General features: G+C 41.3%; 1 protein-coding gene across 16 annotated transcripts in view; it reads right to left on the bottom strand.

Moving 5' to 3' along the window:
* Window positions 1-25,460, bottom strand: part of ppp6r3 (protein phosphatase 6, regulatory subunit 3) — a 93,920-nt gene that overhangs the window by 63,477 nt on the left and 4,983 nt on the right. For 13 of the 16 annotated variants that reach the window (XM_078220660.1, XM_078220655.1, XM_078220652.1 and 10 more), the window contains 3 exons: window positions 21,528-21,608; window positions 13,200-13,432; window positions 6,197-6,383 (listed from right to left, as the gene is read on the bottom strand). In XM_078220660.1, the coding sequence (XP_078076786.1) occupies window positions 6,197-6,383; window positions 13,200-13,426 (414 nt within the window). In that variant the 5' untranslated portion in view covers window positions 13,427-13,432; window positions 21,528-21,608. Of the gene's footprint in view, window positions 1-6,196; window positions 6,384-13,199; window positions 13,433-21,527; window positions 21,609-24,245; window positions 24,475-25,460 lie in introns of all 16 variants that reach the window. The other 3 variants (XM_078220661.1, XM_078220657.1, XM_078220653.1) reach the window with 1 other exon arrangement.

The following is a 25,460-nucleotide window of genomic DNA, read 5'->3' on the forward strand; positions in this document are numbered from 1 at the left end:
AGCTCCAGCTATGTTTTGGCCTTATTTAACCTTTGTAAATAATTAACAAGTAAATAAACTATTTTGAACAAAAGATCATTGCCTCCAGCAAGATCTCTTCTCGAGTAAGAAGCTAACGAATCCCAAGATAAACGGCAGCGGTGACTACACCTAGAGAGGAACAGTGGGAAAAGCCTCAAGAGAAACCCAGCAGTACAGAGCAGTAAGTGAAGAACTTTGAGGCCAACCCAGCAACCACCACAGCCAACAAAACAACGAGAGCAGCCCAGTGACTGGCAAGATGAGCAGTGAGGGAAAGGAGAAACCCAACCTGGGTGAGAAACAATTACTACCTCTCGCCCCTACCAGAATCCTTTTAGAAGGGGCCCTAGACAGGCTGAGCAATGACAAAATTGGCAAAACATTTTAACCAGTACTGCAACGCTTCAAGTTAGCACTGTGACATAGTTCCTTATGCACTGTTGGGAGCATAGCAAGGCAATGTGCGGCCAAACAGGGGGTGACCAAAGAGACAACCCCCTAAGAGGGCTTCATCGGATCCTTTGACTCATACTTCAGTCTTCAGTGGGCAGCACAGTAGCACAGTGGTTAGCACTGCTGCTTCACAGCGTCAGGGACCTGGGTTCGATTCCCGGCTTGGGTCACTGTGTGTTGAGTCTGCACGTTCTCCCCGTGTCCGTGTGGATTTCCTCCGGGTGCTCCAGTTTCCTCCCACATTCTGAAAGACGTGCTGGTCAGGTGCATTGACCTGGACAGGGGTCGGACTGTGGTGACTAGGGGAATTTCACAGTAACTTCATTGCAGTAGTTAATGTAAGCCTTACTTGTGACTAATAAATAAACTTTAACTTTATAAAAATATTGTCACAGAGGTGGTGAAATTTAATCGGCGGTCAAAAATAGGGTGAAGGGATTAACTCATTCATCAACAAATTATGCCACCTAACCAAAAATTGAGCGCAGAACACTAAAAGCCAATCGGATCAGAGGTAGAAATCATTGATATTTTAGATGAGAATCTGAGAGTTCTTACAATCTCGGGACGATTTAAATTTCCGCAAGGCTTTACAACTGGCCATACAGGCTGGAGAGCTGGGACAGATTAAGCCTTTTGCCAGAGATGCGAAGGAGATTTCCCCAAGGATGAAGTCATTCAATTCGTGGATTGTATCAAAAGTAGCAACCAAAGAAACATGCAGAAAAGGTGTCAACCGCCATTTTTCAATGTCCCTGCTGTGGCGGGAAGGTGATCCACAGGCAGGAAGAATACACTACCTGAATTGCGCAGTGCCATAGGTGTAGCAAGTGGTCTGTCGTTCTAGAAAATCTGTATTTCCCAGACAGGAGAATCTGTAAAAAAACCTCCATTCAAGGGGAGAGATTCTCCCAAAAAATTCAAAGTGCCGAATTTGCATAAAAACTGGAGTAAATCCTGCTGTTCTTTTCAGTGGGATTTTCAAAATGAATCTCCCACACTCTGCACTGCACAGTGAATAATATAAATATGTAGGTGGGGCCTATTCCTGCTGGAGAGGCGGCAGCATAGTGCTGAGCGGGCTACTGCGCATGCGTCAATCTGTCAATGCTGAGATCAGTGCAATAGCCCCACACTGCTGGCCTTCCACTGATCCTCCCCTGCCCCCCCCCCCCCCCCCCCCCAAATTAGCCCTGCCCCCATTAGATCCCACTCCTTGGCACTGCCCCCTGGCCATTGTCACTTTGCCCCGTAGGCAATGCCAGGGGGCCAGGCTGGCACTTCCAAGCTGGTAACACCCAGAGGGCAGCCCCCTTTACCCCCCTACCTCCCGAGGGGATTCAATGGCACCCCTTCACTCCTGCGGGGTTGGGCTGTCAGCTCCCCTCAAGTGGGGAAGCTATTGTAAACCCCATTGGAGCAAACCACTGCTGGCTGGGGTGGGGTGGGGGGGGGGGGGGGGGGGGGGGGGGGGGGGGGAAACACCTCACGGAGGCCGTGGCACCCAGCGGGAAGCCCACTAAACGGTCTCCATTTGAGTCTCTAGGCTGGGAGAATCGTCCCCCCAGACCTTGACATCCAGAAAATAAAGACCAATATTAAGGTGATGACATTTATCATAGAATCCCTACAGTGCAGGAGGCGGCCATTCGACCCATCAAGTCTGTACCGACCACAATCCCAACCAGGCCCTATTCCTGCAACCCCACATACTTACCTTGTTAATCCCCTGACACTCGAGTCAATTTATCATGGCCAATCAACCTAACCCGCACATCATTGGACTGTGGGAGGAAACTGGAGCACCCGGAGGAAACCCACGCAGACACGGGGAGAATGTGCAAACTCCACACAAACAGTGATCTGAGGCTGGAATTGAACATTGGTCCCTGGCGCTGTAAGGCAGCAGTGCTAACCACTCTGGACATCTGACCCAATTCAAGTTGGACAAGGAGCTGATGACCCAGAGTTATCTAACAGAGTTTCATGTCTGAATAAAGTGACAAGACATTCATTCCCTTTTCAACTCTTGGGTCCAGAGGGGATCAAGTTAAACGTTCAAGGCTTTCTAGATAAAATACTAAAATATAAAGATAGAGAAATTTTCTGAAACATTGTACATTATCAAGAATCAAGTGCAGAAAAGCCCACATAGCTCTGAACCTGTTCATAAAAGTTGATCAAGTCAATGAGCTGGAAGAAAAAAGTTCATTGAGTAAGTTGAAGTCATTCACAGAAGGAACAGAAAAAATCACTGCTGCCCTCCTTCTTCCCATCCAAGCTTTGGGAATGCCTTGACATGGAACTGTTTGACGATAAAGAGAAATATTTATTTTATTGTTCCTGCTGAATAGAGATGCATAAATTGCACAGCTACACTTCAGAAGCAATATTACCTCATTGAAGAAAATGTTCACTATACATGGCATCCGGACATTGTCATTGGATGTTGGACCCCAATTTTCCAAAAAGCGCTTCCAATCCTTCGCAGCGTTTGGATTTGTGCATGTCACATGCTCCCCAAAATATTTTAGTCTAATACACCAGCTGAGCAAGGAGAGCACACTATAAAAGCCCTAATGAAGACTGATAACTTTGAGTGCACTTTGCTTAGTTATCACTCCACACCATTACATAATCGGTTTATCCTATGTGAACTTCTGATGGGTCACAGGCTAATGACCCAATTTCCTTTTTTGCCCCACACTTTAGTACCAAACGTCACAGTGGAAGACCACAATCAAGCTAGTAAGAAGCCTACCCAATGAGTCAAGCTCATATGCTTAACCAAAGGCCAGAATTGCAGCTGCCATAATTGAGAAACTGCAAAAACCGAGATCGGACCTCATCAAAACAGTCTGACATCATTTTGAAAGAACACCCCTGCCCTAATTTTAATGGATAGAAAAAAATGTGCAGAATGGGCAGAGTGCCCTGAACCTCGAAAAGAATGTCACAGTGCGAGAACCACAAACGAGAGGAATCAGGAGTGACAATCCCCACAAACTGAACTCAGAGCGATAGCATTCCAAACTACCTCAGAAGGAGCTCCGCAATCGTTCAAGAAGTCAGGTGAAACCAAAGAGACGTTTCCTTTAGGGGAAGAGACTTTGTAGGGAGGTGCAGGAGAATGTGTGTATAATAGCATGGAGATAAAGGCTGAGGATAAGGGTTGGCTTGGGGGTGGGGGAAGAAGAGCGAAAACACAGCATAAAGGATTAACTCTAATGATAGACACTGAGCATGTGCGTAAGGAACTATGTCACAGTGATGTTACTTATGGAGAGAAGATGATTAAAGCATCTTAGACAGTGCCACCAGCTGTGTCTTGGTCTTATTTAACCTTTGTAAAAAATTAATATGCAAATAAATGATTTTGAACAGAAGACAATTGCCTCCAGCAAGATCTCTTCTAGAGTAAGAAACCAAATAATCTGGAGACAAACCCACAGTAACAGAACCACCAATCTTCTCAAGGGCACTTAAGGATGAGCAACAAAGCCTGGCCGTGCCAGCAATGCCCATATACCATAAACAAATACAAGATAATACAAAAATAATTCTTGAAAATGAATGTGACCCCAGATGTCAGCAGAAGCAAAACATCAATAAAGCAATACAGTAACAATAAAGTTCACGTATTTATAGATCAGCATATAATACATGATAAGAAAATTTGTCATTACTTGATAAAAATGTTATCACTTTATGTAATCATGTAGGCTTCAGCAAGCTCACCAAATTCCATGGTGGTGGAAGAGGGTGAAGCCACACGTACACACATCCTTCTTCCCACTGTACCTCCCCTACACACTACGCAGACCCTATTCCCTCCCTCATCCCCCACCCACTCACTCAGCAGCTCCCCTCAACAAACTCCTTCTGCCTCACTAACACCCTGTCTCCCCATTCAACCCCGCTCCCCCTGCCCACCCAGATACACTCACCCATCCCTCTTTCTTTTCCACCTAGATTTCTGCACCACCTAGATTTCTCCACCTTGCCGGGACTCAATTCCTCCATCACTGCTGATGGCTTCTTCGGTAGGGTGGCTGCAGCTTCTTCTGGGGAAGCACCATCTATTAGGAAAAGGTGAGCCACTCCTTTGGGAGAAACAGCTTAGTCCTAATGGCCCAGATCCAAGCAGGCCGGGGAGTACGAGGTTGTGCCAGAAGATGACCAATTTTCCGTTGCAAGTGTGTGGAAGGATAGATTGCAGTTTTTGATAAGAGTCAGTTTGCGTGAAAGACCCGATGATCAGAGAGTGGTGATACGACTCCACTGCCACCTTTATGCTAAAAGTTCAAACCAAAGTAATTAGAACCAATAATGAAAATCACCTGTATTGTAGCAAGAAAAATTGGAGAAAGACTCCCATGTTATTACCAGAGCAGTTCATGGGACGGCACAGCGGCAAGCATTGCTGCCTCACAGCTCCAGGGACCTGGGTTCAATTCCTGGCTTGGGTCACTGTCTGTGTAGAGTTTGCACATTCTCCTCATGTATGCGTGGGTTTCCTCTGGGTGCTCCGGTTTCCTTCCACACTCCAAAGATGTGCAGGTTAGGTTGATTGGCAATGCTAAAATTGATCCGAGTGTCAGGGGATTAGCAGGGTAAATACGTGGAGTATGGGAATAGGGCCTGGGTGGGATTGTGGTCGGTGCAGACTCAATGGGCCAAATGACCTCCTTCTGCAATGTAGGGATTCTAAGAAATAAGTCTTCACACCATGTCCACTTAAAATTTGAAAAACATCCAACAGTAATTGGGTTTGTAAGTGTGATTTGTGCTCCTACAGGGATGGAAAGAACTTATGATTGGAGGAGCAGCGAGGGTAGTGCCAGGTTCCGAGTAGGCTAAGCCAGGTCAGGCTTGACACCAAGAAGAGTAAATGAAGTCAAATCTCTAAACAATTTTTTCACCGATTCGACCAGCATATCTTAGAGATCTCCAAAAACCATAACTGAAACCAGAGTGATGGCTCCCCAGGTCTGCTTCATCCTCACTACTGGTGGAGACATCCTTCCGGTCAGTCGAACTGACCGTTCCAATTTTTAAAGCCAGTCTTTTAGGTCTGAAGGTTGGAAAGGATGAAGCCAATGGTGGATTTCCAAAACCCCTACATCAGAAACCCACCATTTGGCAGAAATTTCTCATCCCTTAGTCAATTGTCAAAAGCTGCAGAACGGTCCAGGAGGAATTATACACCACAGTCATAGAGGGTTGCATTTGCGACGTTGGTTAGGGCACGGAAGGGATAGAAACCTAATTGGATTTAAGCATACAATTAAGGGAAAGAAGGACTCTGATTTAGGAGGTGACAAGTTGAGAAAAACTGTCAAATAAATATTCCAGGGTAATACCACATTTTGAAAAGACAGAATGGAAAAGGAGGAGGAATAGTCCTGATATTAAAGGACAACAGAAATCATGAAGGCACCTCAAGTCAATGAAAATGATAGTCAAAACTATTCTGTTCATTCAGTGATGCTTACACCTATGGCTAGAGTATGGTCTAAAATAGAGAAAAAGTCTAATGTCTTCTTTAAAGTGAGATAGCAGAGATCTATGAACTTTCAGCATCAAGCATTTTTCTTCTCATTCATATACATGCCAAAATATTCCAAGAGAAGCAGGGGTCTATCAAACAAAACCAATCAAGTCTTTATTAAACAGTTTGCTTAAGTACACACATCACACAAATCTAGACCTATGTCCCTACCTGGTCAGGTTTCCTGCTGATAAGAATGCTTAGCACCTTACTAAAGAAACTGGCAAGCAAAGGGTTAAGTGGTGGCTCATTCTGCAGAAAACCGTAAAGTCGTGTCAGCAAAGGTTCATCTTCTGCCAGTCGATCATTCAGCTGTGCTACATCTGAAGTAAGTAGTTCACATGATATGTTGGGATACCTGGAATGAAAATAATTTTAAAACATTAGATATCGAGTTTAATCAAATAATTCCCAGTTGGCCTTTTGCAATAGCCTGAAATTATATTCATAATAATACACCATCATTTCAACAACCAGTCCTACTTGTATTTTAAAACATTAAGTTGCCTGCCAAGATACTTTCCTGCACAGATATTTGCCATTTTTGGTTTCTTGCTACACAATAAAGGTTCACCACAGGGTCTCAGCAAGTAATGTTTTTTGGAAGCTATTAATCAGCAATCACTTCACGGCTTGGTTCAGTGGATATGAATAGAAGTGAAAAAGAGAAAATTTAAGACTATTGTGGGAGTTCTGCATGCTAAGTCAATTATTAATCTCAAATCTGAGATTGATAGATTTTTGTTAACCAAAGGTATTAAGGGATACTGGACAATGAATGGTCTAATTTAATGGTGAAACAGGCTTAAGGAGCTAAATAGCTTACTGTTCTTCCTATGTTCTTACCATCATGAAAATAGTTAAAATAATAATTTCTCTCATTTACAATTCATGAAATCGTGCTGTGCATAATAACTGCTCCTTTTGTTTCTATAATTAACAACGTTTCAAAACTAATTATCTTTTAACCCTTTTGAGATGCCCAGAGTACATGAAAGATATTATATCAATGCAAGTTCTTTCTTTTCCCTTAATGAATTACATTCAGAATGGTGAGAAAATTCAATGCAGTCAAGCAGCTATTTTAAAACTAGATTTAGAAGTGTGAGTGGGGAGAAGGTGGAGAAAGAATTTTTAAGCTGAATTTTCTCTCTTCACTTCCTAGGAGTCTGACAACAAATATCTCTTGAAAATCCAAGCTGCTCACTGGTGGTTCAACAAATTAAAGCAGCGAGAATCTGTAGCATACAAAGCAGGAAGATTCCAGATTTGGCCCAGTCAATTATCAGTGACTTCATTCAAAGCAGCATTTGGTGGATGGTGAGGAGAAAGAAATACACACCTTGGGTTCATGTTTCTAATTGTCAAACAGCCCCTTGAGAAAATCCACACATGGGCACTAGGATCATACTTGGCTTTGATTCTCTTCCTTCTCCCCCAGCCAGGGTGGAATTGATGATAAATATTCAATCCTTACATGGCAAGAATTGGTCATGTGGTAGTATCTGTAGCATTATATTCCAGCAGATAACCAATGCCTTTAGAAGTGAATCTTTACCAGCTGCCTAATCTCCTTCCCGTGTCAACTCCACCTTGTTGAAAAGACTCCCACCCACATCTTGTCCCACACAACATCTCACTTGGACTCAGTGAAGTTTCAAAGCTTCAGATAAACAAGGCCAAGGAAACCTCTTCCTGATTATTTACTATCTTTGTTTCATCTGTCAAATCAGTACTCACCACCTAGAGAAGATCCAAGGAGAACAATGGTAAAAAAGGAAACTTTGTTTGGGATCATTTTGACATCCAAGAATGGCTCAGTTGTACAAGAAGCATACACCTGTCAGGGCCTGCATTAAGTAATAAAGGGACCAACAGGAAGGAGTACCCAACCGTACTATGTCCTCAGCAACCTACAGATTTCAAGTCAGGATGGCGAGAGACTTGGAGGGGAATTTGCAGGTGGTTGTGTTCCCATGGGTCTGCTGCCCCTGGTCCTTCTAGATGGCAGCCAAAGGTTTGAAAGGTGCTGTCCAAGCAGCCTTGTTGAGTTCCTATAGTGCATCTTGTAGATGGTACACACTGCTGCTTCTGTGCATCGGTGGTGAGGGAGTGAAAGTTTGTGGATGGGCTACCAATCAAGTAGGCTGCTTTGTCCTCGATAGTGTCAAGCTTCTCAAGTGCTGTTGAAGCTGCACTCATCCAGGCAAGGAGAAACTACTCCATTACACTCCTGACATGTGTCTTGTAGATGGTGGATAAGCTTTGTGGAGTCAGGAAGCACGTTACTCACTGCAGGGATTCCTAGCCTCCAACCTGCTCTTGTAGTCACATAATGGCAAGTCCAGTTCAGTTTCTTATCAAAGATAACCCTACGGATGTTGATAGTGGGGGATTCAGCAGTGATAGAGAATGTCAAGGTTAGATTCTCTCTTGCTGGAGATGGTCACTGCCTGGCATGTGTGGCATGAATGCCACTTGCCAGCCCAAGCCTGGATAACTCTATTCATAATTCCTGTGAAAATGCAGCAGCCCACACTAGTCTTATTCATGACCAGGATAACATTTGGGTTACAGCTGACAAGTGAAAATATTTGTACAATATTTGGCAATGGTAAATATCTTGGAGGAGGTGACCTTTGATGAGAAGCTTAACTGAATATTTATATCAAAAATTGAGTTATAAGATCAGGGCAGAGTCTGGGCACTGGCATGTGGCTTACACCTTCTGTAACCTGTAAGGTTAAGTCAGGAGTGTGATAATATTCACCACTTTTCTGGATGGCCATAGCCACCTCAAACACCAACTAGATTAAAGCAGTAACTCACTATTCGTCCATTTTACTGTAGCTGCAGGATTCACTCAACTCATTAAGCTTATGCACTGGGGATAAAAGACTGCAAGGTTAGACATTTATAGCTTCAGGTTCTCAAATTTTCTTTTCTGGTTTATTTAAAACTCAAAATAATTTTGATTTGTTAAAAGCTGAAATTTACGTAGTTAAAATGGAAATAACTGACTGTATAGAAAAAATTCTGGATCATAAACTGATTTTTAAAAAAACTTCCAAGAGTTCCAAAGATAACTGAAGCTATGTTTTTAACAAAAAAACAGTTCACTTCTAAATAAATCTTTGCAAAAATTCTAAGTATAGCTCAGACTACAAAGTCTTGTTCAATTTGATGTCCTCAGCTGTGTGAAAATGAAGTACTCCAAGTCTTTTGTTGCCAAGTGGCTATGTTTTGTCAGGACAGAAACAATATACCAATAACATACAATATATTGTACTGTTATGTAATGCTAAGATGTAGCTTTGTGTAACAATGTATTACTTAAATCCACAAAGTCTAATAGTTGTATTTGCCTGAGGTCACTTGCAGTGTTAACATCGCTCATTGAAAAAGCTCAACTTCAATTGCAGGAATGAAGAAACCAGCTAAAAATGTCTGCACAACACATCTCAAAACTTTAAATTCATACTTAACTTAGAAAATTGATCTCACCATTTATGTAGCTCATTATACAGTCTGGGCTACAGATATCAGATGGATAGGTAGATTCAATTGTAAAAGACTACCAAATGTTTATATAGTTTATTTATTAGTGTCATATGTAGGCTTACATTAACACTGCAATGAAGTTGCTGTGAAAATCTCCCAGTCACCACACTTTGGCACCTGTTCGGGTACACCGAGGGAGAATTTAGCACGGCCAATGAACCTAACCAGCACATCTTTCAGACTGTGGGAGGAAATCAGAGAACTCAGAGGAAACCCACGCAGACACGGGGAGAACGTGCAGACTCCGCACAGGCAGTTACCCAAGCTGGGAATCAAACCCAGGTCCCTGGCGCTGTGAGGCAGCAGTGCTGACCACTGTGCCACCCCACAGTGCAATGCAAATGAAATGCAAACCTCACAAAGATTGTAATTTTCTCCAAAATTTGAACGTGTCATCTTAGAACAGCAATCTCTGGTTTTAGGTCAAACAGGTATGTCTTTTATCCCTTCCATTACTCAAAATCAAATCACCACACCCATTTTATCCCATTCCTCATCAGCTGCTTCAATGCACAACGATTCTGCTACGTCATTCATTACATTGCAAACCAGCCGGGGGTGGTTTGGGGGGGGGGGGGGGGGGGGGGGGTGCAGAACATTTTGATCCCCAAAAAGTTGGTGATTTACCTTTTTATTTCTAATTATTGACAAGAATCACCTAATCCAGGGCTCTCTGTGCCACAGCCACCGGCAGTCCCACGCACATGCCCTTGCAGCAAGCAATCCAAGAAGCCCCATCTGTCACCACAGGTCTCCTTCTACCAGGGATGTAGTCACACTGGTTATTTCTCCCCATTCAGGGAGACATCACAGAGCTGGCTACAGTTTAAAGACAACTAAAATATTGTTACCATAGATTAGTTTGAATTTACACCCCACCCGAAGCACTCTAGACTCTAAGAAATTAGATGTGCTGCCTCTCTCCCTCTCCGTATGTGGCACTTTCCAAGGTATCTTTGAATAAATGAGATTGTGTTGGGAGGGGCGAGGAGCATCTGCTGATGGCTGGGCCAGGCCTACCAGCGTCTCTGGCTGCGAGGATTTGCCAGAAATGTCCACGTCTGGATTTTGACTGAGAGCCAGCTTGTTGGGTCTGCTGGACCAGTTCCCCCCACCGACCCCAGATGTGCTTGGCCTGTCCAAGGCCATCCCTCCAGCTAATGCTATTCGCAATCCAAACACTGAATAGACAAGTGACTGAGGACTTTGTAGAGCGTGTTGAACTCAACTAACCGAACAGCCAGGCTAGACCAGCCTCAGATAGGTAGAGGTGATAATGCAGGTTCCTTCCGGTTCCTTTTCAAGCCAGTTTTAATCCCCAAATTGTTGCTTCATCCCTATTATTCCTAGGGAGTCAGGTACTGTGCTCTACACCCCCCCCCATAGTCATGGAAATTTTAAAAAAAGAAATCAGTTCATTCGCAATGACCATCATTGGCAGTGTCTTCCTGGCAACCTTACCTCTTCAATATTTCTTTAGAGTATTTTGTTTGAAGGGGAATTGGAAAGAAAATGAGTAGTTGTTTTGTTTAAATGCCAGGGCCAGTGGATTGACAGCCCGTGCCTTGTAAGTTAAAAGCGGTGCTTAAGCGAGCCTGGGAAGATGAGCTTGTCACTGGCAGAAATCTCAGACTTCCGTTTTGACATTTTTCACTTATTTCGAAATGGAGACTGTGTGCACACTCGCGCTCAGCATGCCCCCTGCACCAAGCTCCTATTCCAGCTCCAACAGATCAGCTTGCTTTGCCTCCTCAGAAAGCTGACCTCGCTCTCTGATCTAAACCCCTCTCCCTTTCCCCAGCCCAGCTGCATCTTGAAGGATCTTCTCTATTCCTGTTGCCATTGGAATCCCTTCCATACTCACGCATTCCCTCTCCACATCTAACGCCTAGTTAATTAGACATCTTTGGCTAATCGCAATCCTTCCAAAATCCTTCACTTGGTCAATGCTGTCAACATGCGGATAATTTTCTTGATGTACTCACCATGTCAATGATCCATAGGAAATATAAGTAAATGTGACGTTTATGAACAATCAATTCAGCTGGAACAAAATTGGGTGCGTTTGCCGTGTTACTGAAATGCTTGGGAACCACTGACCTAATCTATTGGTTCTAAAGTGCATTTCCTAACTTCCCAGCAAGTGTTAATGCATTCTTGTTGGGTACCACAAATTCTGGTAATAATAGTGCTGAAATTATCAGATCAAGCAAGATTCTTAGATTTTTTGGTCCATGTTGCCTATCAAGTGTTACTAACATACTAAACCATTAAGTAGTTTCTTGGAGCATCTTAGAAAGTGTTTTTTCAAGGCAAGTTTCTATGGCAGTCTAATTGTCTTTTAGTTTTAATACAATGGCCTCACAAGTTACAAGCATTATTTAACCAACCAGCAAAATGTCAACTTACAAATTATTCAACATGAAATAAACAGTAATTGTAAACAACCAAAATTCCAACAAATCAAATACTTGCCTTCAGTAATGACCACTTATTTATTTTGAATAATGTAAATAGGCTGAATTTTCACAATAATGCACATTTGTGATCACCATTAAGTACAAGTATGTCGTGTTTTTGACTATGTCACAATATTTTTTCCCGATGGCCAAATGACTAAAGAAACGTGAAGCCAAGCAAAATAGAAGGCAATCCAAGTTCAATTCCTCCATTGTGGCAAGTTAATTGATCTTTGTTAGGCTACAGCACTCTACTGCAGTAGCCCCTCATGGGGAAAAATTCACCGTGGTTTCACTCCTGATCAGTGATATTTCATCCAATCTGTTCAGCGGCTACATCCTGAGCGAACAGTTTACTTTCTTTCTACAGACATTTTTTTAAGATTCAGAATTTGACTACTCCTGTAACATGAACCTTCAATCCATATGTTCCGAAGGATGTAGTCACAAATTGTAATGTCCTATGTTAGAGTTTGTGGGTTTTAAACAAAAAAAAAGATGTGGTTTACACGTGTAGATTCAAAATAATACATAATAGGTTTATTGAAAGAGATGTGCTCTGCACAGAACAGAAACCAAACATCAGCCTGCGAAACACCCCAATGAAATCACCATCAAATCATGTGACTGGCTCTTAAAGCAATTATGCAACTACTTAACTAGATAACACAAATATCCCAGTAAAGTGCCAAGGGATCAAACAGCTTACTATTTTAGGTTGGGAAAGAGCAGTTAAATACAAAGGCAGTCAGAGCATTGGTGCTATATTGTCAATTGGACCACTAACAAATTCATATCTGTTACAGAACTAATGTATTATGTTGTCACAAGCAAATAGCTGATGAAGCACAAAAGTCAGGACTTGAGGAACATTCTTTAAAGATACTAGACACAACACATACTTAACAAATCTAATAATATCTTCTCACATTAGTGCGTCATAAATTTCCTTCTTTAAAACAAATACCCAATAGGATAAGCACCTGACATTTCCCATTTTTAACAAAGAATTAAATGGCAATAGTTATTTCTAGCCTCCAGATAATGCCACTTAGCAAGCCTCAATGTTCAAAAATCAAGTCAAGCTAAAGATACTTCACTCATGTATGGAAGTGTTCGTTTGGAAGACATTGCCCACAATAATACTTTCTTACTTGTATTTCATCTTCTCATCCATATCATCTGGGGGTTCCTGGGTGATGTACGTGACTAGATCTTCCATACTCTGTGATCGGACCAGAAAGTCCAACAGTTTGCGGTTCTGAGCTTTACATTCCTGCAAAACATCTTCCTCGTCCATTAGTTCAGTAAGGGTCACATCTTCCTTCTCCAGGAGTGTGTCTATATGGGACGACGTGTGAAGATCAAACTTCCAAAACATGATGCACTGATTTGAAAGAAAAAAAACAAGGTCATTCGGAGTGCAGCTGTAGTTCAACAAGAAAAAAAACTATTCTGTTTACATCAGAAAACAGGGTGTGATCGGTTTCTCTTGGTAGCTCAATGGTTAATGTATCATAAAAGACAAGATCATACATAAAGGTCAATCTCTAATATATGCAGAGTGCACTTGAGACACCAACCTAAAAGTGGAAAAAAATCTGAGACAAGGATTATGGAATACCCAATCTCAGTGAACAGGGAACCAAAGGATTACATGATATTGGAATTGGAAGTATTTTAACAATGACCACAAAGCGATTGGTGATCAAATGATGTGTTCACAATTTTACAGGATCGGTTAATGTATGTCTGACATAAATGTGCCTATAATATTCATCTGATGATGAAAGCGGGTACAGCATCTCTGCTCTGTTATGTTCAAGGTTTCCTGATGCTAAGGAAAGTTTGGTAGTTCTATTTTTGGAGGAAAAAAATTGGGATTCAAAATTGCTCTTCAGCTGTTACCGAATGAAAGGAAGAAGAAGAATATGAGAAACAATGCAAGCAAGAAAATGAAAATGATATAAAACACTATTAAAATGGGGGCATGGGGGTGGGAGAAGAGCATATTAACAATGAGTCAATGTGAGTTCAGTTCATCCACAAATAACTTTGCAGGGAATAATTTCACAATTCTCTTTGTAACCACTGGTTCCAGCTCTAACTTTCTTCAATTGTAGGCTGCATTTGCTTCCAACTCAACTGCAGGGGTGTATTTAGTGGACATGTCACTGCCAGTGACGCTACAGATGCCTGTCTGCATCAAGGACCAGGACCATCCATAATATTGAGCAAAGTAAAAGATATTTAAACAAGTTCAGCATCTACAAAAATGTGTTTCTTATCCACCAAAGTTAAGGATTGCAGTTTTCAAATTTCTTATCATACTTTTGTGGGGTCATTCAGTACACGTTTTGGCTGCCATCTTTGAATGCTTCTAAATTATTTAAGCAATACTCATGAGATGTGCTGAGGATATAAATGGTAATATATAAATTAAAGCCATGTTCTTTTGTTCAATGCGTTTATATAGAATAAAGCACTTTTTATCCTTTTCTCACTCTCCACAGAAGACATCCGACCTGACCATGACTCTCCAAAGAGTTCAAACACTCTCCAATTTGATACAGCCAAACTGATACTTTCTGAAAAATAACCAGCGCTAGGATTGGGCAACAAATGTTGGCCTTGCCAACGACACCCACATCTCACGAAAGTATTTTTAAAAATTTCAGCCATTTTGTTATAGGTGAAGCAGTTGAGGCTACCTCATTGAATGTTTTTAAGGCAAGGATAGGTAAATTAGAAGGATACCATGTAAGTAGTACAAATATAATGCAACATTAATACTTTGAGCTAGATAACTGGTGTCATTTTTCACTTAGGTCTCAATACTTAAATAGGATTCAACATTAAACTCACATACATCAATTGCAAAACATCAAGCTAATGGCCAAGCAGTGCTACTCAGATAGCAACTTCTGCATGTTTACATGTAACCATGCATCTGTTCCTTGCTTGAAGTTGCTGTACCATTTACCCATAAACAGTGAGCGTCATCAGCCTTGCCATTATTTTGACAGCAAATTCTGTCTCAATGAAGCTTACTTCATAGAATTACAAATGAGGATACCTTCCTTTGATAGGCTAATAGTTACAACCATTTTGGGGAGCTAATGAAATCAGTTTGCTGCTTTTGCAAGGACCCAATTCTTTAGAGACTGCGCTATCATGATTAATTCCATCCTGGAAGAACTTCAAAGTGTTCCAAAACTGGATCGGGATTTCAAAACCCCACTCATTAACTTGGAGGATACATCAAATGGTTATACTGGATTAAAAGCTTTATGCCTGCAATTCCATAAATGGTAAACAACGATTCTGAGAACAGAAGGATCTCATTCAGTGTGGACCTGGGTAAGATACTGAGTCGGTGCAGACCTGATGGGCAAATGGCCTCCTTCTGCACTGTAGGAATTCTATGAATCCAAACTAAGACTTCAGTGCAGGACAAAAGGAGTGCTGCACTTCTGAAGGTGCCATCTTTCATACAAGATGTTAAACAAATCCTCTACCCTCCTGATCTCATGGCACTGTTCAAAGAACAGCAGCAGAGCTCTGTGATCTTCCAGCCAATATTTATCCATCAATGAGTATCACTAAAACAGATTGTCTGATCATTGCAATTTCTGGAACTTTGCTGTAAGCAAATTGCCTTCCACTTTTGTAAGTCCCAAGGACACCATGATTTTGCAGTTGCCTATTTTAGGAATTCTTGGCTGTCCAGAAAATGGTATTGGCCATTCCACAAGATGAGAAATCAATTGTGACCCAATTGCAAAGAATGCGCCAATAAAACCAGCTGGATACACTGAATATTTCTGCACTAATTAGTGAACAACTGGTTTAATTGTAAAAATCTACCTTTCATCACACTTGGATTTCAAAGCAAGAGAGAAAACTGTAACAAACTTTGGTAACATTCGTTAGCAGACCATCAGGACATATATTGTTCAAAATGCACAGAATTATAAATTGGACTTTTGTGATGAAAGAAATACAAAGTTGAATGAGAAATTGCAAAATATGGTTTCAGTTTAATTTCATTAAGTACAGCACTGCAACAGGCCATTCAGTCTCATTGATCCATGCCAGCACTTGTGCTATGAGTTTTCTCCCAGGCTCCTTAATCTAACCGTGAACGTATCCTTTCTCCCTTATGTGCTTACTTAGCTTCCCCTTCAAATGCATCTCCGTTAATTGTCTCAACTACTCCATCTGGTATACAAGTTCCATATTCTAACCACTTTCTGGTGAAGAAGTTTCTCCTGAATTACCTATTGGTTTTACTTGTGATTATTGTATACTTAAAACCTCTAGCTCTGATATTCCTCAAATTGAAACAGCTGTTTCTATATCAACCCTATCAAAGTATTTCATAATGTTGAACGCGTTGAGGCTGTGTGTGGGCATCTGCATGGTAGATGCAGTATGTGGATAAATGCGAGGTTATCCACTTTGGTAGCGATAATAGGAAGACAGATTATTACTTGAATGAGTGTAAATTGAGAGAGGTGGATACTCAACGAGACCTTGGAGTCCTCATGCATCAGTCGCTGAAAGTAAGCGCAGAGGTACAGCCGGCAGTAAAGGCGGCAAATGATATGTTGGTCTTCACAGCAAGAGGATTTGAGTATAGGGATAGAGATGTTTTGCTGCAATTGTATAGGGCATTGGTGAGGCCACATCTGGAGTACTGTATGCAGTTTTGGTGCTCTTATCTGAGGAAGGATGTCCTTGCTATAGAGGGAGTACAGCAAAGGTTTACCAGGCTGATTCCTGGGATGGCAGGTCTGCCATAATGAGGAGAGACTAAGTCAGTTGGGAATATATTCACTGGAGTTTAGAAGAGGGGGGGGGAGCGGGATCTCATAGAAACTTATAAAATTCGAACAGGGTTAGACAGGGTAGATTCAGAAAGAATGGGTGGTACAGTGGTTAGCAGTGCCTCACAACTCCAGGGACCTGGGTTCAATTCCCGACTTGGGTGACTGCCTGTGTGAAGTTTGCACATTCTCCTCCGGGTGCTCCGGTTCCCTCCCACAGTCCAAAGATATGCGGGTTATGTTAATTGGCCATGCTAAAGTGCCCATAGTGTCCCAGGATGTTTGGGTTAGAGGGATTAGCAGGGTAAATGTGTGGGGTTGTGGGGATAGGGCCTGGGATGGGAATGTTGTTGGTGCAGACTCGATGGGCCAAATTGCCTCCTTCTGCACTGTTGGGTTTCTATGAATGTTCCCAATGGTGGGGGAGTCATAGTTTGAGGATAAGGGGTAAACCTTTTAGAACTGAGATGAGGAGAAATGTCTTCACCCAGAGGATGGTGAATGTTTGGAATTCACTATCACAGAATGTAGTCAAGGCCAAAACGCTGTCTGATTTCAAGAAGAAATTAGATATAGCTCTTGGGGCTAAATGGATCAAGGGATATGGGTGGGGGGAGAAAGAGGGGGGAAAATCAGGATATTGAATTCGATGATCAGCCGTCATCAAAATGAATGGCGGAGCAGGCTCGAAGGGCCGAATGGCCTACTCCTGCTTCTAGTTTCTATAAGAACCTCCCATCAAGTCATCCCTCAAGAGTATTTTCTTTCCAGAAAAGCTCAGCCAGTTCAATCTTTCCCGATAGATATAACTTCTTGGTTCAGGTACCATTCCTGTAAATCTTTTCTTGTCCCTTCTTTAGCAACTGAAACCTGTACACACAGCCCTCCAAATATGGTCTAAATAAAGCTCTATTCAAATTTAACACAATTTCTCTGTTTTTCAGTTCTATTCCTCCAAAATGAATTCAGTTTGCCTTTTCAGGGTTTTATTAACCTGCCTCACTATTTTCAGCCATTTGTGTATTTGTACCTCTCCTACCCCTCGCAATCCTTCTGCACCTCTATTCCATTTGACCACTTATTTTCCAAGGAGTATGTGACCTCGTTATTGAAAATCATTTTCCAACTGCACATCTATTCTGCAAGTTTGTTATCCTATATCTTAATCCTCCTATTAACTGCACTCTCCATTTGGTCAGCAGCAAATTTTGAGATTGTACTATCAATTTCAGAATCCAAACCACTTATGTTAAACGGTGAACAGCGCTCCCAACGGTCATGAATTTCCATCTCCCACCATTTGCCAATTTGAGTAACAAATTTAATAGGATGGGTAGGTTAAAAACAAAAAAGGTGAGAACTTATTTTATGACAAGGAGTCATTTGGAGGAATTTTCAGATCTAACTTTCCAATTGTGTCCATAGAGGAATCTCCAGGCCATGATCCAACATTTTTTAAAATTTACTTTGTAGCTCTTCTTACAGTTGAACATACTCTAGTTCCGAAGGCTGATATAAATCACAAACATAAATGAGTTTTTTTTACATCAATTGTAATGTATTATAAACATGCCAGTATCCACATGTACACTGACGATGCCCAGCTCTCAACCATCCACTGTCTATAAGCTCACAGACCGCTTGTTCAACATCCAGAGAAAGCATCCTCTCTTGATAGGTCACAGCTTTGTATGGTTCCTGCTCTGACCAAGACCGCAAAAAACTACAAAGGGTTGTGAACGTAGCCCAGTCCATCACACAAACCAGCCTCCCATCCAGTGACTCCGTCTATACTTCCCGCTGCCTCAGAAAAGCATAATCAAGGACCTAATGCACCCCGGACATTCTCTCTTCCACCTTCATCCGTTAGGGAAAAGATACAAAAGTCTGAGATCACGCACCAACCGACTCAAGATAAGCTTCTTCCCTGCTGCCATCAGATTTTTGAATGGACTTACCACACACTAAGTTAAATCTTTCTCTACATCCTAGCTATGACTGTAACACTGCATTCTGCACCCGCTCCTTTTCTTCTCTTCGTACGGTATGCTTTGTCTGTATAGCATGCAAGAAACAATACTTTTCACTGTATACTAATACATGTGACAATAATAAATCAAATTAACATCCAGTACTAGATGAGTAGAAATTTCCTCCAATTAAATATTGGAAGACTGAAGCTATTATCTTCAGTTCCCATAATAAACTGCACTTCCTAGCCACTGATTTCATCCGTCTCTGAGCCTGAACCAGATGGTTCTGACCCCAAGATGGGCTTCCTCCAAACATAAATCTGTGTCATCACTAAGTTCACCTATTTTTATTTCTAACGCTGCCCATCTCGATCCCTGCCTCAGCTCATCTGCTGCTGAAATAATCGTTCATGACTTTTGTTGCCTTTAGATTTGACTATTCATCCAGGTCATCCCAAACTCTGCCAGTATCCTTAATCACATCAAGGTCTGTTCACCTATTATCCCTGTGCTCACTGACGTATACTGGCTTCTGGTTACACAACATCCCCGTTTTAAAATTCTCACCTTAGTTTAAAATTCCTTCATGATCTCACCCCTCCTTATCCCTATAATCTTCTGATTTCTCCAAAATAGTGTGGTAGTAACAACCTCTAAATGTTTTTAAAATTCAAATTTTTGCTTCATTTTGCCAGAAATGCAGAAGAAAATTATAAATTGAATATTTCATGTCTTCTGTCAAGGAAACTGTTTATGCTCATTTTCAACAATCCAGTCATGTTCAACTTTCCTTGCTGGTTAATAAAGCTAAGTAGTAATACAGAGATTAGAGAATAAGTACAGTAAAGGTCTACTGCCCAGTGCTTTACATCCAAGAAAATGAGTTTGGCACACAAAAGTTCAGAAGAACTGGTCCAAGAGAGTGAGGCAGAGACTTTCAGGCCAAGACTGTACAATAGTCTGGAAAGGAGTTCTCGCCACTCATTAGAGAGTCTGGGGTAATTGGGGAAAGGGAGAAGAAGTTTGCCCAAGACATATCTGACTTGAAAAGCAAATGCTATCAACAGAAGGAAAAGGGAAATAAAAGTTGCACAGTTGTACCTCTGCACCACTTTCTGGAAGAATTTTAGCCTAGAATCCGAACCACTTCAGAACTTCCCTCCCAGTCAACAGCCATGCTCAGGGACATCCCATCCATCTGCCTCGTGCTTCAGGCCACATTCTATTTTGGAACTGTCCCCGGAATTTGCACTTTGTGACATTTACATCCCACATTCAACCCCTCTGGCACCAGATCCAACAAAACAACATGTCAACATATTGTACAGGCTTTCTTCCCTTTCTGTGTTGCATTAGTAAGCTCAGAGTCACATTGTGCTCTTTTGAAAAATCTTTGAAGTGCAATATATTTCAAATATACCTCTCCCATAACTTCAGGGGAGGGGGGGGAAAAGGTTGGAGAAAACATCTCAAAAAGCAGAATTCGATAATCAAAACTCAGAATTCTGCCAAAGGCAGAAATTTCTTATCCATGCTTTAACCTCTAGTCTGTTGACTGTTTTGTAACCAGCTTTCAATTAATTCTGCTGCTTGTTCCTTGGTTCCACATGTTCTTGGATTTAATAGCATGCAACCTGAGATTAAGATGTGTCAGGTTACATGTCCATCAACTGGAGGATCTTCCAGTGGCAAGTCATTCCAAAGTGAAGAGTGAAAAGGATTAAACTGTTCAGCCTGTGGCTTGCTATTCCACATTATTAGGTATTAAGACTCAGCATACCATATTTGCTGCTCATGATGCAGTCTCTTCCATATTGGAGACTGCTTTGCGGAACATGCCCATTCAGTCTGCAAGCATGATCGCAAGATTCCAGTTGTCTGACTTTTACTTCTCTACCCCACCCTCACTGTTCAGCCTTCACTATTGCTCCATTGAAGCTCAACACCAAGTGAGGAACAGTCCCCTCACCATTCAATTTAGGCACTTCACAGCCTTCCCACCTCAACAGTGATTTCAGATCAGCCCACCCACCACATCAGTTTTTTTACACCACCTGCTCCTGATAATTCAGCATCTTTTGTTGCTTCACTTGTCCCATTACCATCTCCTTTAAACTTGCACCACAATCATTTAATCTCTTCTGCCCACAGTCTCCCCACCCACCCCTTTCCTTGGTGCTGTACTTGCTTAATACCCAATACATCTCTTACATTTTCCAGTTATGAAAAGTTGCCCCCTTGAAACATTAACTCTATTTTCAGCTCCACAGATGCTACCTGACCTGCTTTGTATTTCCTGCATTTTCTATTTTTGTATCGGTTGTATTTTGCCAAGAATATGTCATTCTTTTCTATAAAGTCCAGATTTGAAAATAGAACAAAGGTTTCTAATGCAATTCAGATTTTAAGACTATGATTCTTGCCACTGAATGCCTGGAGAAACCCCGAGAGAAACAAGCATTCAATGAAAATGGCAAAGAGTATACATAAAAGGTAAAGTGGGAAACCAGAAAAATTGCATTAAAAGCAAATCACCTTTAGGCATTTTTTTTAGGTTAAAGGCAGCACTGGAGTACAAGTATTTTCAAGCAAGAGAATCTTCAGTAAATGCATAAATCATTTCCTTTTTAAAATATAGGTTACTGCAGTACTACATTGGAGGCAAAATGAGGTAACTCACCTGTTCTGGAAACACAGTTTCACAATGGCAGTTCCAGCAAGGTTAAGGAGATGAATCCATAAGATTTAATGAAACAAGACACTGCAAGCAAAAAATAAATAAATTAGTGCCTGGGCAAGTAACTAGTTCTAAAAATACAAAAGGACTAATTTGCCAGAATGAATAATTCCCAGAAAAACAATCAACAACATTCAACTATTTCCCTACCTCAGATTTCATGTTGGGGACATTCAAAAGGAGATTGCAAATGAAGCAATCACACATTTCAGTCTTTTTATTTTTCAACATAGACAAGTGCCACACCCAAACATGAGTATAAAAATTTGACCTTAAGACATGCAGATATGTGTCTCATATTTTCCTCAAAGCTTAACTCATAAAACCAAAAAATTCACTAAGTATTTCACAAGTTTTTTTCTAAGCTTATTCAAAACTAGTTCTGCCAACCTCAATCACTTTCTTGTGGCTTTACTGTAAATGCAGTACAGGTCCAAAAGCCAGGTAGTCATTATTTACATTGATTATATTATTTCATCAAATGTTTACCTGCTTTTTTCCTGTTCGCCTAAGTTATAAGCTCCATTCAACTCACCAGTCCTTGCATAAAGTTTATTTATCAGTCACAATTAGGCTTATATTCACACTGCAATGCAGTTATTGTGAAAATCCCCTAGTCGCCACACTCCGGTGCCTGTTCGGGTACACTGAGGGAGAATTTAGCATGGCCAATTCACCTAACCTGCACATCTTTGGACTCTGGGAGAAAAGCGGAGCACCCGGAGGAAACCCACGCAGACAAGGGAAGCATGTGCAAATTCCACACAGGCAGTGACCCAAGCCAGGAATCGAACCCGGGTCCCTGGCGCTGAGAGATAGCAGTGCTAACCACTGTGCCACCGTGCCATCCTATACTATACTAGACAAATGTCACAAATTATCCAGTCAAACTTGATAAAGAATATGAACTCACATGCACACTTTGCATTTTAAAAAGTCCATAATTCCCATTAAGATGCTTTTTCAGGAAGAAGCAGAAAACACAGTGACATGGTACATGGGGTGGCATGGTGGCACAGTGGTTAGTACTGCTGCCTCACAGCACCAGGGACCCAGTTCAATTTGTGGATTAGGTCACTGTCTGCGTGGAGTTAGCATGTTCTCCCCATGTCTGCATGGGTTTCCTCCAGGTGCTCTGGTTTCCTCCCACAGTCTGAAAGATGTGCTGGTTAGGTGCATTGGCCATGCTAAATTCTACCTCAGTGTATCCGAATGGAGTGTGGCGACTAGGGGATTTTCACAGTAACTTCATGGCAGTATTAATGTAAGCTACTTGCGACACCAATAAATAAAATAAACTTTAAACATGAATGCACCATCTTTTCAACTCCAGAGCTTGGATTTGAGACAAAGCCAGATGAATGGAATTATGTCAAATACAAGGAATTTATGCAAATGAAGATGCAACGATCTCAATGGACATAAAAATTTAATTTTTCTCAAAGACCACAGTGACTAGAATAAGAAAGAAAATCACACAAGTAGGCATTACTTAAATGTGAAGGTGAAGACGAACAGTTAGAATAAAGACAGTTTTGTTCTGCTCTCAAGCGACAGCATTTGATATGCTAAAAGGGCCTATTTCTGTCCAATAACATTCAACATTTTTAAGTTTGTAGAGAAGCTTTCAGTGCATTTAGTAGATGCAGTTAGATTTTCTACTAGTGCAAAATCTACTCATCTTTTGTAACCAAAGTGGTAGAATGCTCAAATAAAAACAGCAAATATTGGAAACATTGAGCGGGTCAGGCAGTATCTGTGAAAAGAGAACAACTCTGACGAAAGATCATTGACCTGAAATGTTAACTGTTTCTCTGTCTGCAGATGTTCACACTAAACCATGTTGTAAAGAACGACTATAATTCCCTGATTTGTTGTATTCTTTAAAGAGACCTGAACCGGTTTCTAGCTGGGGCAGCCATCACTTTTGAGAAGGGATAGTTATCCTGTAATCTAAATTAGAGGCTATGATCTTCTGGACTATTTTTAAACTGCTCACATAGATTGAGGAGGAATTTCAAAAGATTTTTTCCCCATGAATTGGCCTGGATTTGTGTATGTATTTTTTGCCTTTTCAAGGAATCTAACAGCTGATGAATGTCTATGATGATGCAGTAGGAATCACAACTACATAGAGCAGGTTGGATGGACAAATGCATCTTTTACTATCATTTTTAGATGCCATACCAAAGTGGATATAACACTAACATGTCTCCAATTAATACTGCTCATAGGTATCATGGAATTACTATTTAGGAGTACTGAACAATAAAATAACACCTGGAGCTGACCAACTGTTGAACAATTGGGAAGCTTTTAAAATTCGGGGAGATTACCCTGGCAATACCCATCGGTACTCCCATTGCCAGACAGCAGAGGTGTGAAACAATGCTCAGTCCTTGCAATCTGCCGACTGCTCATTTCCAAAGATATGCAATTTACTTCTGAATGATAAAGTTTAGTAAATCATAAATCTCAACATCAAGATCTTCACCATATTTTGTCAACATTGACGGTGAAGAATTTATTATCTTGTTCCAAGCACCCCTGTGCTAATTCTATTGCCTTTGCTATATATGTATGGGAAAACAAAAAAAAGCTTTAATGCCAGTTCCTCATTCATCAGGGAGAGAGTAAATGCATAACAAAAACAAAGATTACATTTTATGGTTACCACCAGCCTTGCCTCCAAACCCCTCGTCAATTGTAACTGTTCAAGCTTCAGATTTTGGAACTTGAGCAGCTGTTACTGTCATTGTGGCACATCCATGAGGTTGAGCGCTTTGTGGAGATGTTGAATGACGTGACCACCAGGTAGTCAAGAAAGAGGCAGGCATTGCAGGAGTCCCCGGAACACATCTCGTTCCCAACCAGAATTCAGCTTCAAATACTAATGAAAATTATGGTTAATATCAGGAGTGCAACCAGAGCCAAGCCCTTAGCACCACAAGTGGCTTAGCTATACAGAGGGGCACGAAGAAGATTGAAAGAACAATAGTTATTGGAGAGTCAATAGTTGGAGGAACGAACAAATGTTTCTACAGCTGCAGATGTGAATTAATAATGGCATGTTGCCTCCCTGGTGCAAGGATCAAGGATGTCGCTGAACAGTTGCAGACCACCCTGAGGGGGCATGGTAAATAGCTATCAGTTGTTGTCCACATAGGTACAAACAACGTAGCTAAAAAGAGGGTTGTAGTCCTGCAATCAAAATTTAGGGATCTAGGTAGGAAGTTAGCAATCAGAACCTCAAAGTAGTAATCTCCAGATTATCCCTGGCACCAAAATAAAATAAAAGAACTGAGGATAAAGCAGATTAGTGTGCTGCAGATGTACAGTCATGGGGAAATATGATGTTGCGGCTATAATGGAAACCTGACTCAAAAGGTGATCAGGATGGGGTATTAATTAACTGAGGGGAAACCAACTTCAATGGGTAAGGATTGATCTGACTCAGGTAAGGTGGAATCAAAGGTTGGCAGACAAAACTGTAACATGAGCTACCCTTAAAGTGGAGATAGTTCCGGCGCAATCAAGAGAAAAGGTACAGCAAACAAATCCAGAGCTCCCTCGATGATGAGACAGAGATTCAGAAAGAAGTGTGCCAACGACAGATGTCAGATGGAGAATAAAACCGAGAACCATGCAGAATATAGATGGTTCAGAGGTGAAGTCAATCAGCAAATAAGCAAAGCAAAGATGAAGTACAAGAAGAGACTAGCAGCTAACATAAAAGATAAACCAAAAGTCTTCTACTGACATATGAATAGTATGAGAATGGCAAAAGGAAAAGTGGTGCCAATCAGGGACCAAAAAGGGGATTTATGCACAGAGGCTGGGAGCATGGCTGAGGTATTAAATTTATACTTTGCATCA

This window comes from Mustelus asterias, chromosome 9 (genome assembly GCF_964213995.1).
Source record: "Mustelus asterias chromosome 9, sMusAst1.hap1.1, whole genome shotgun sequence".
Classification (NCBI taxonomy): domain Eukaryota; kingdom Metazoa; phylum Chordata; class Chondrichthyes; order Carcharhiniformes; family Triakidae; genus Mustelus; species Mustelus asterias.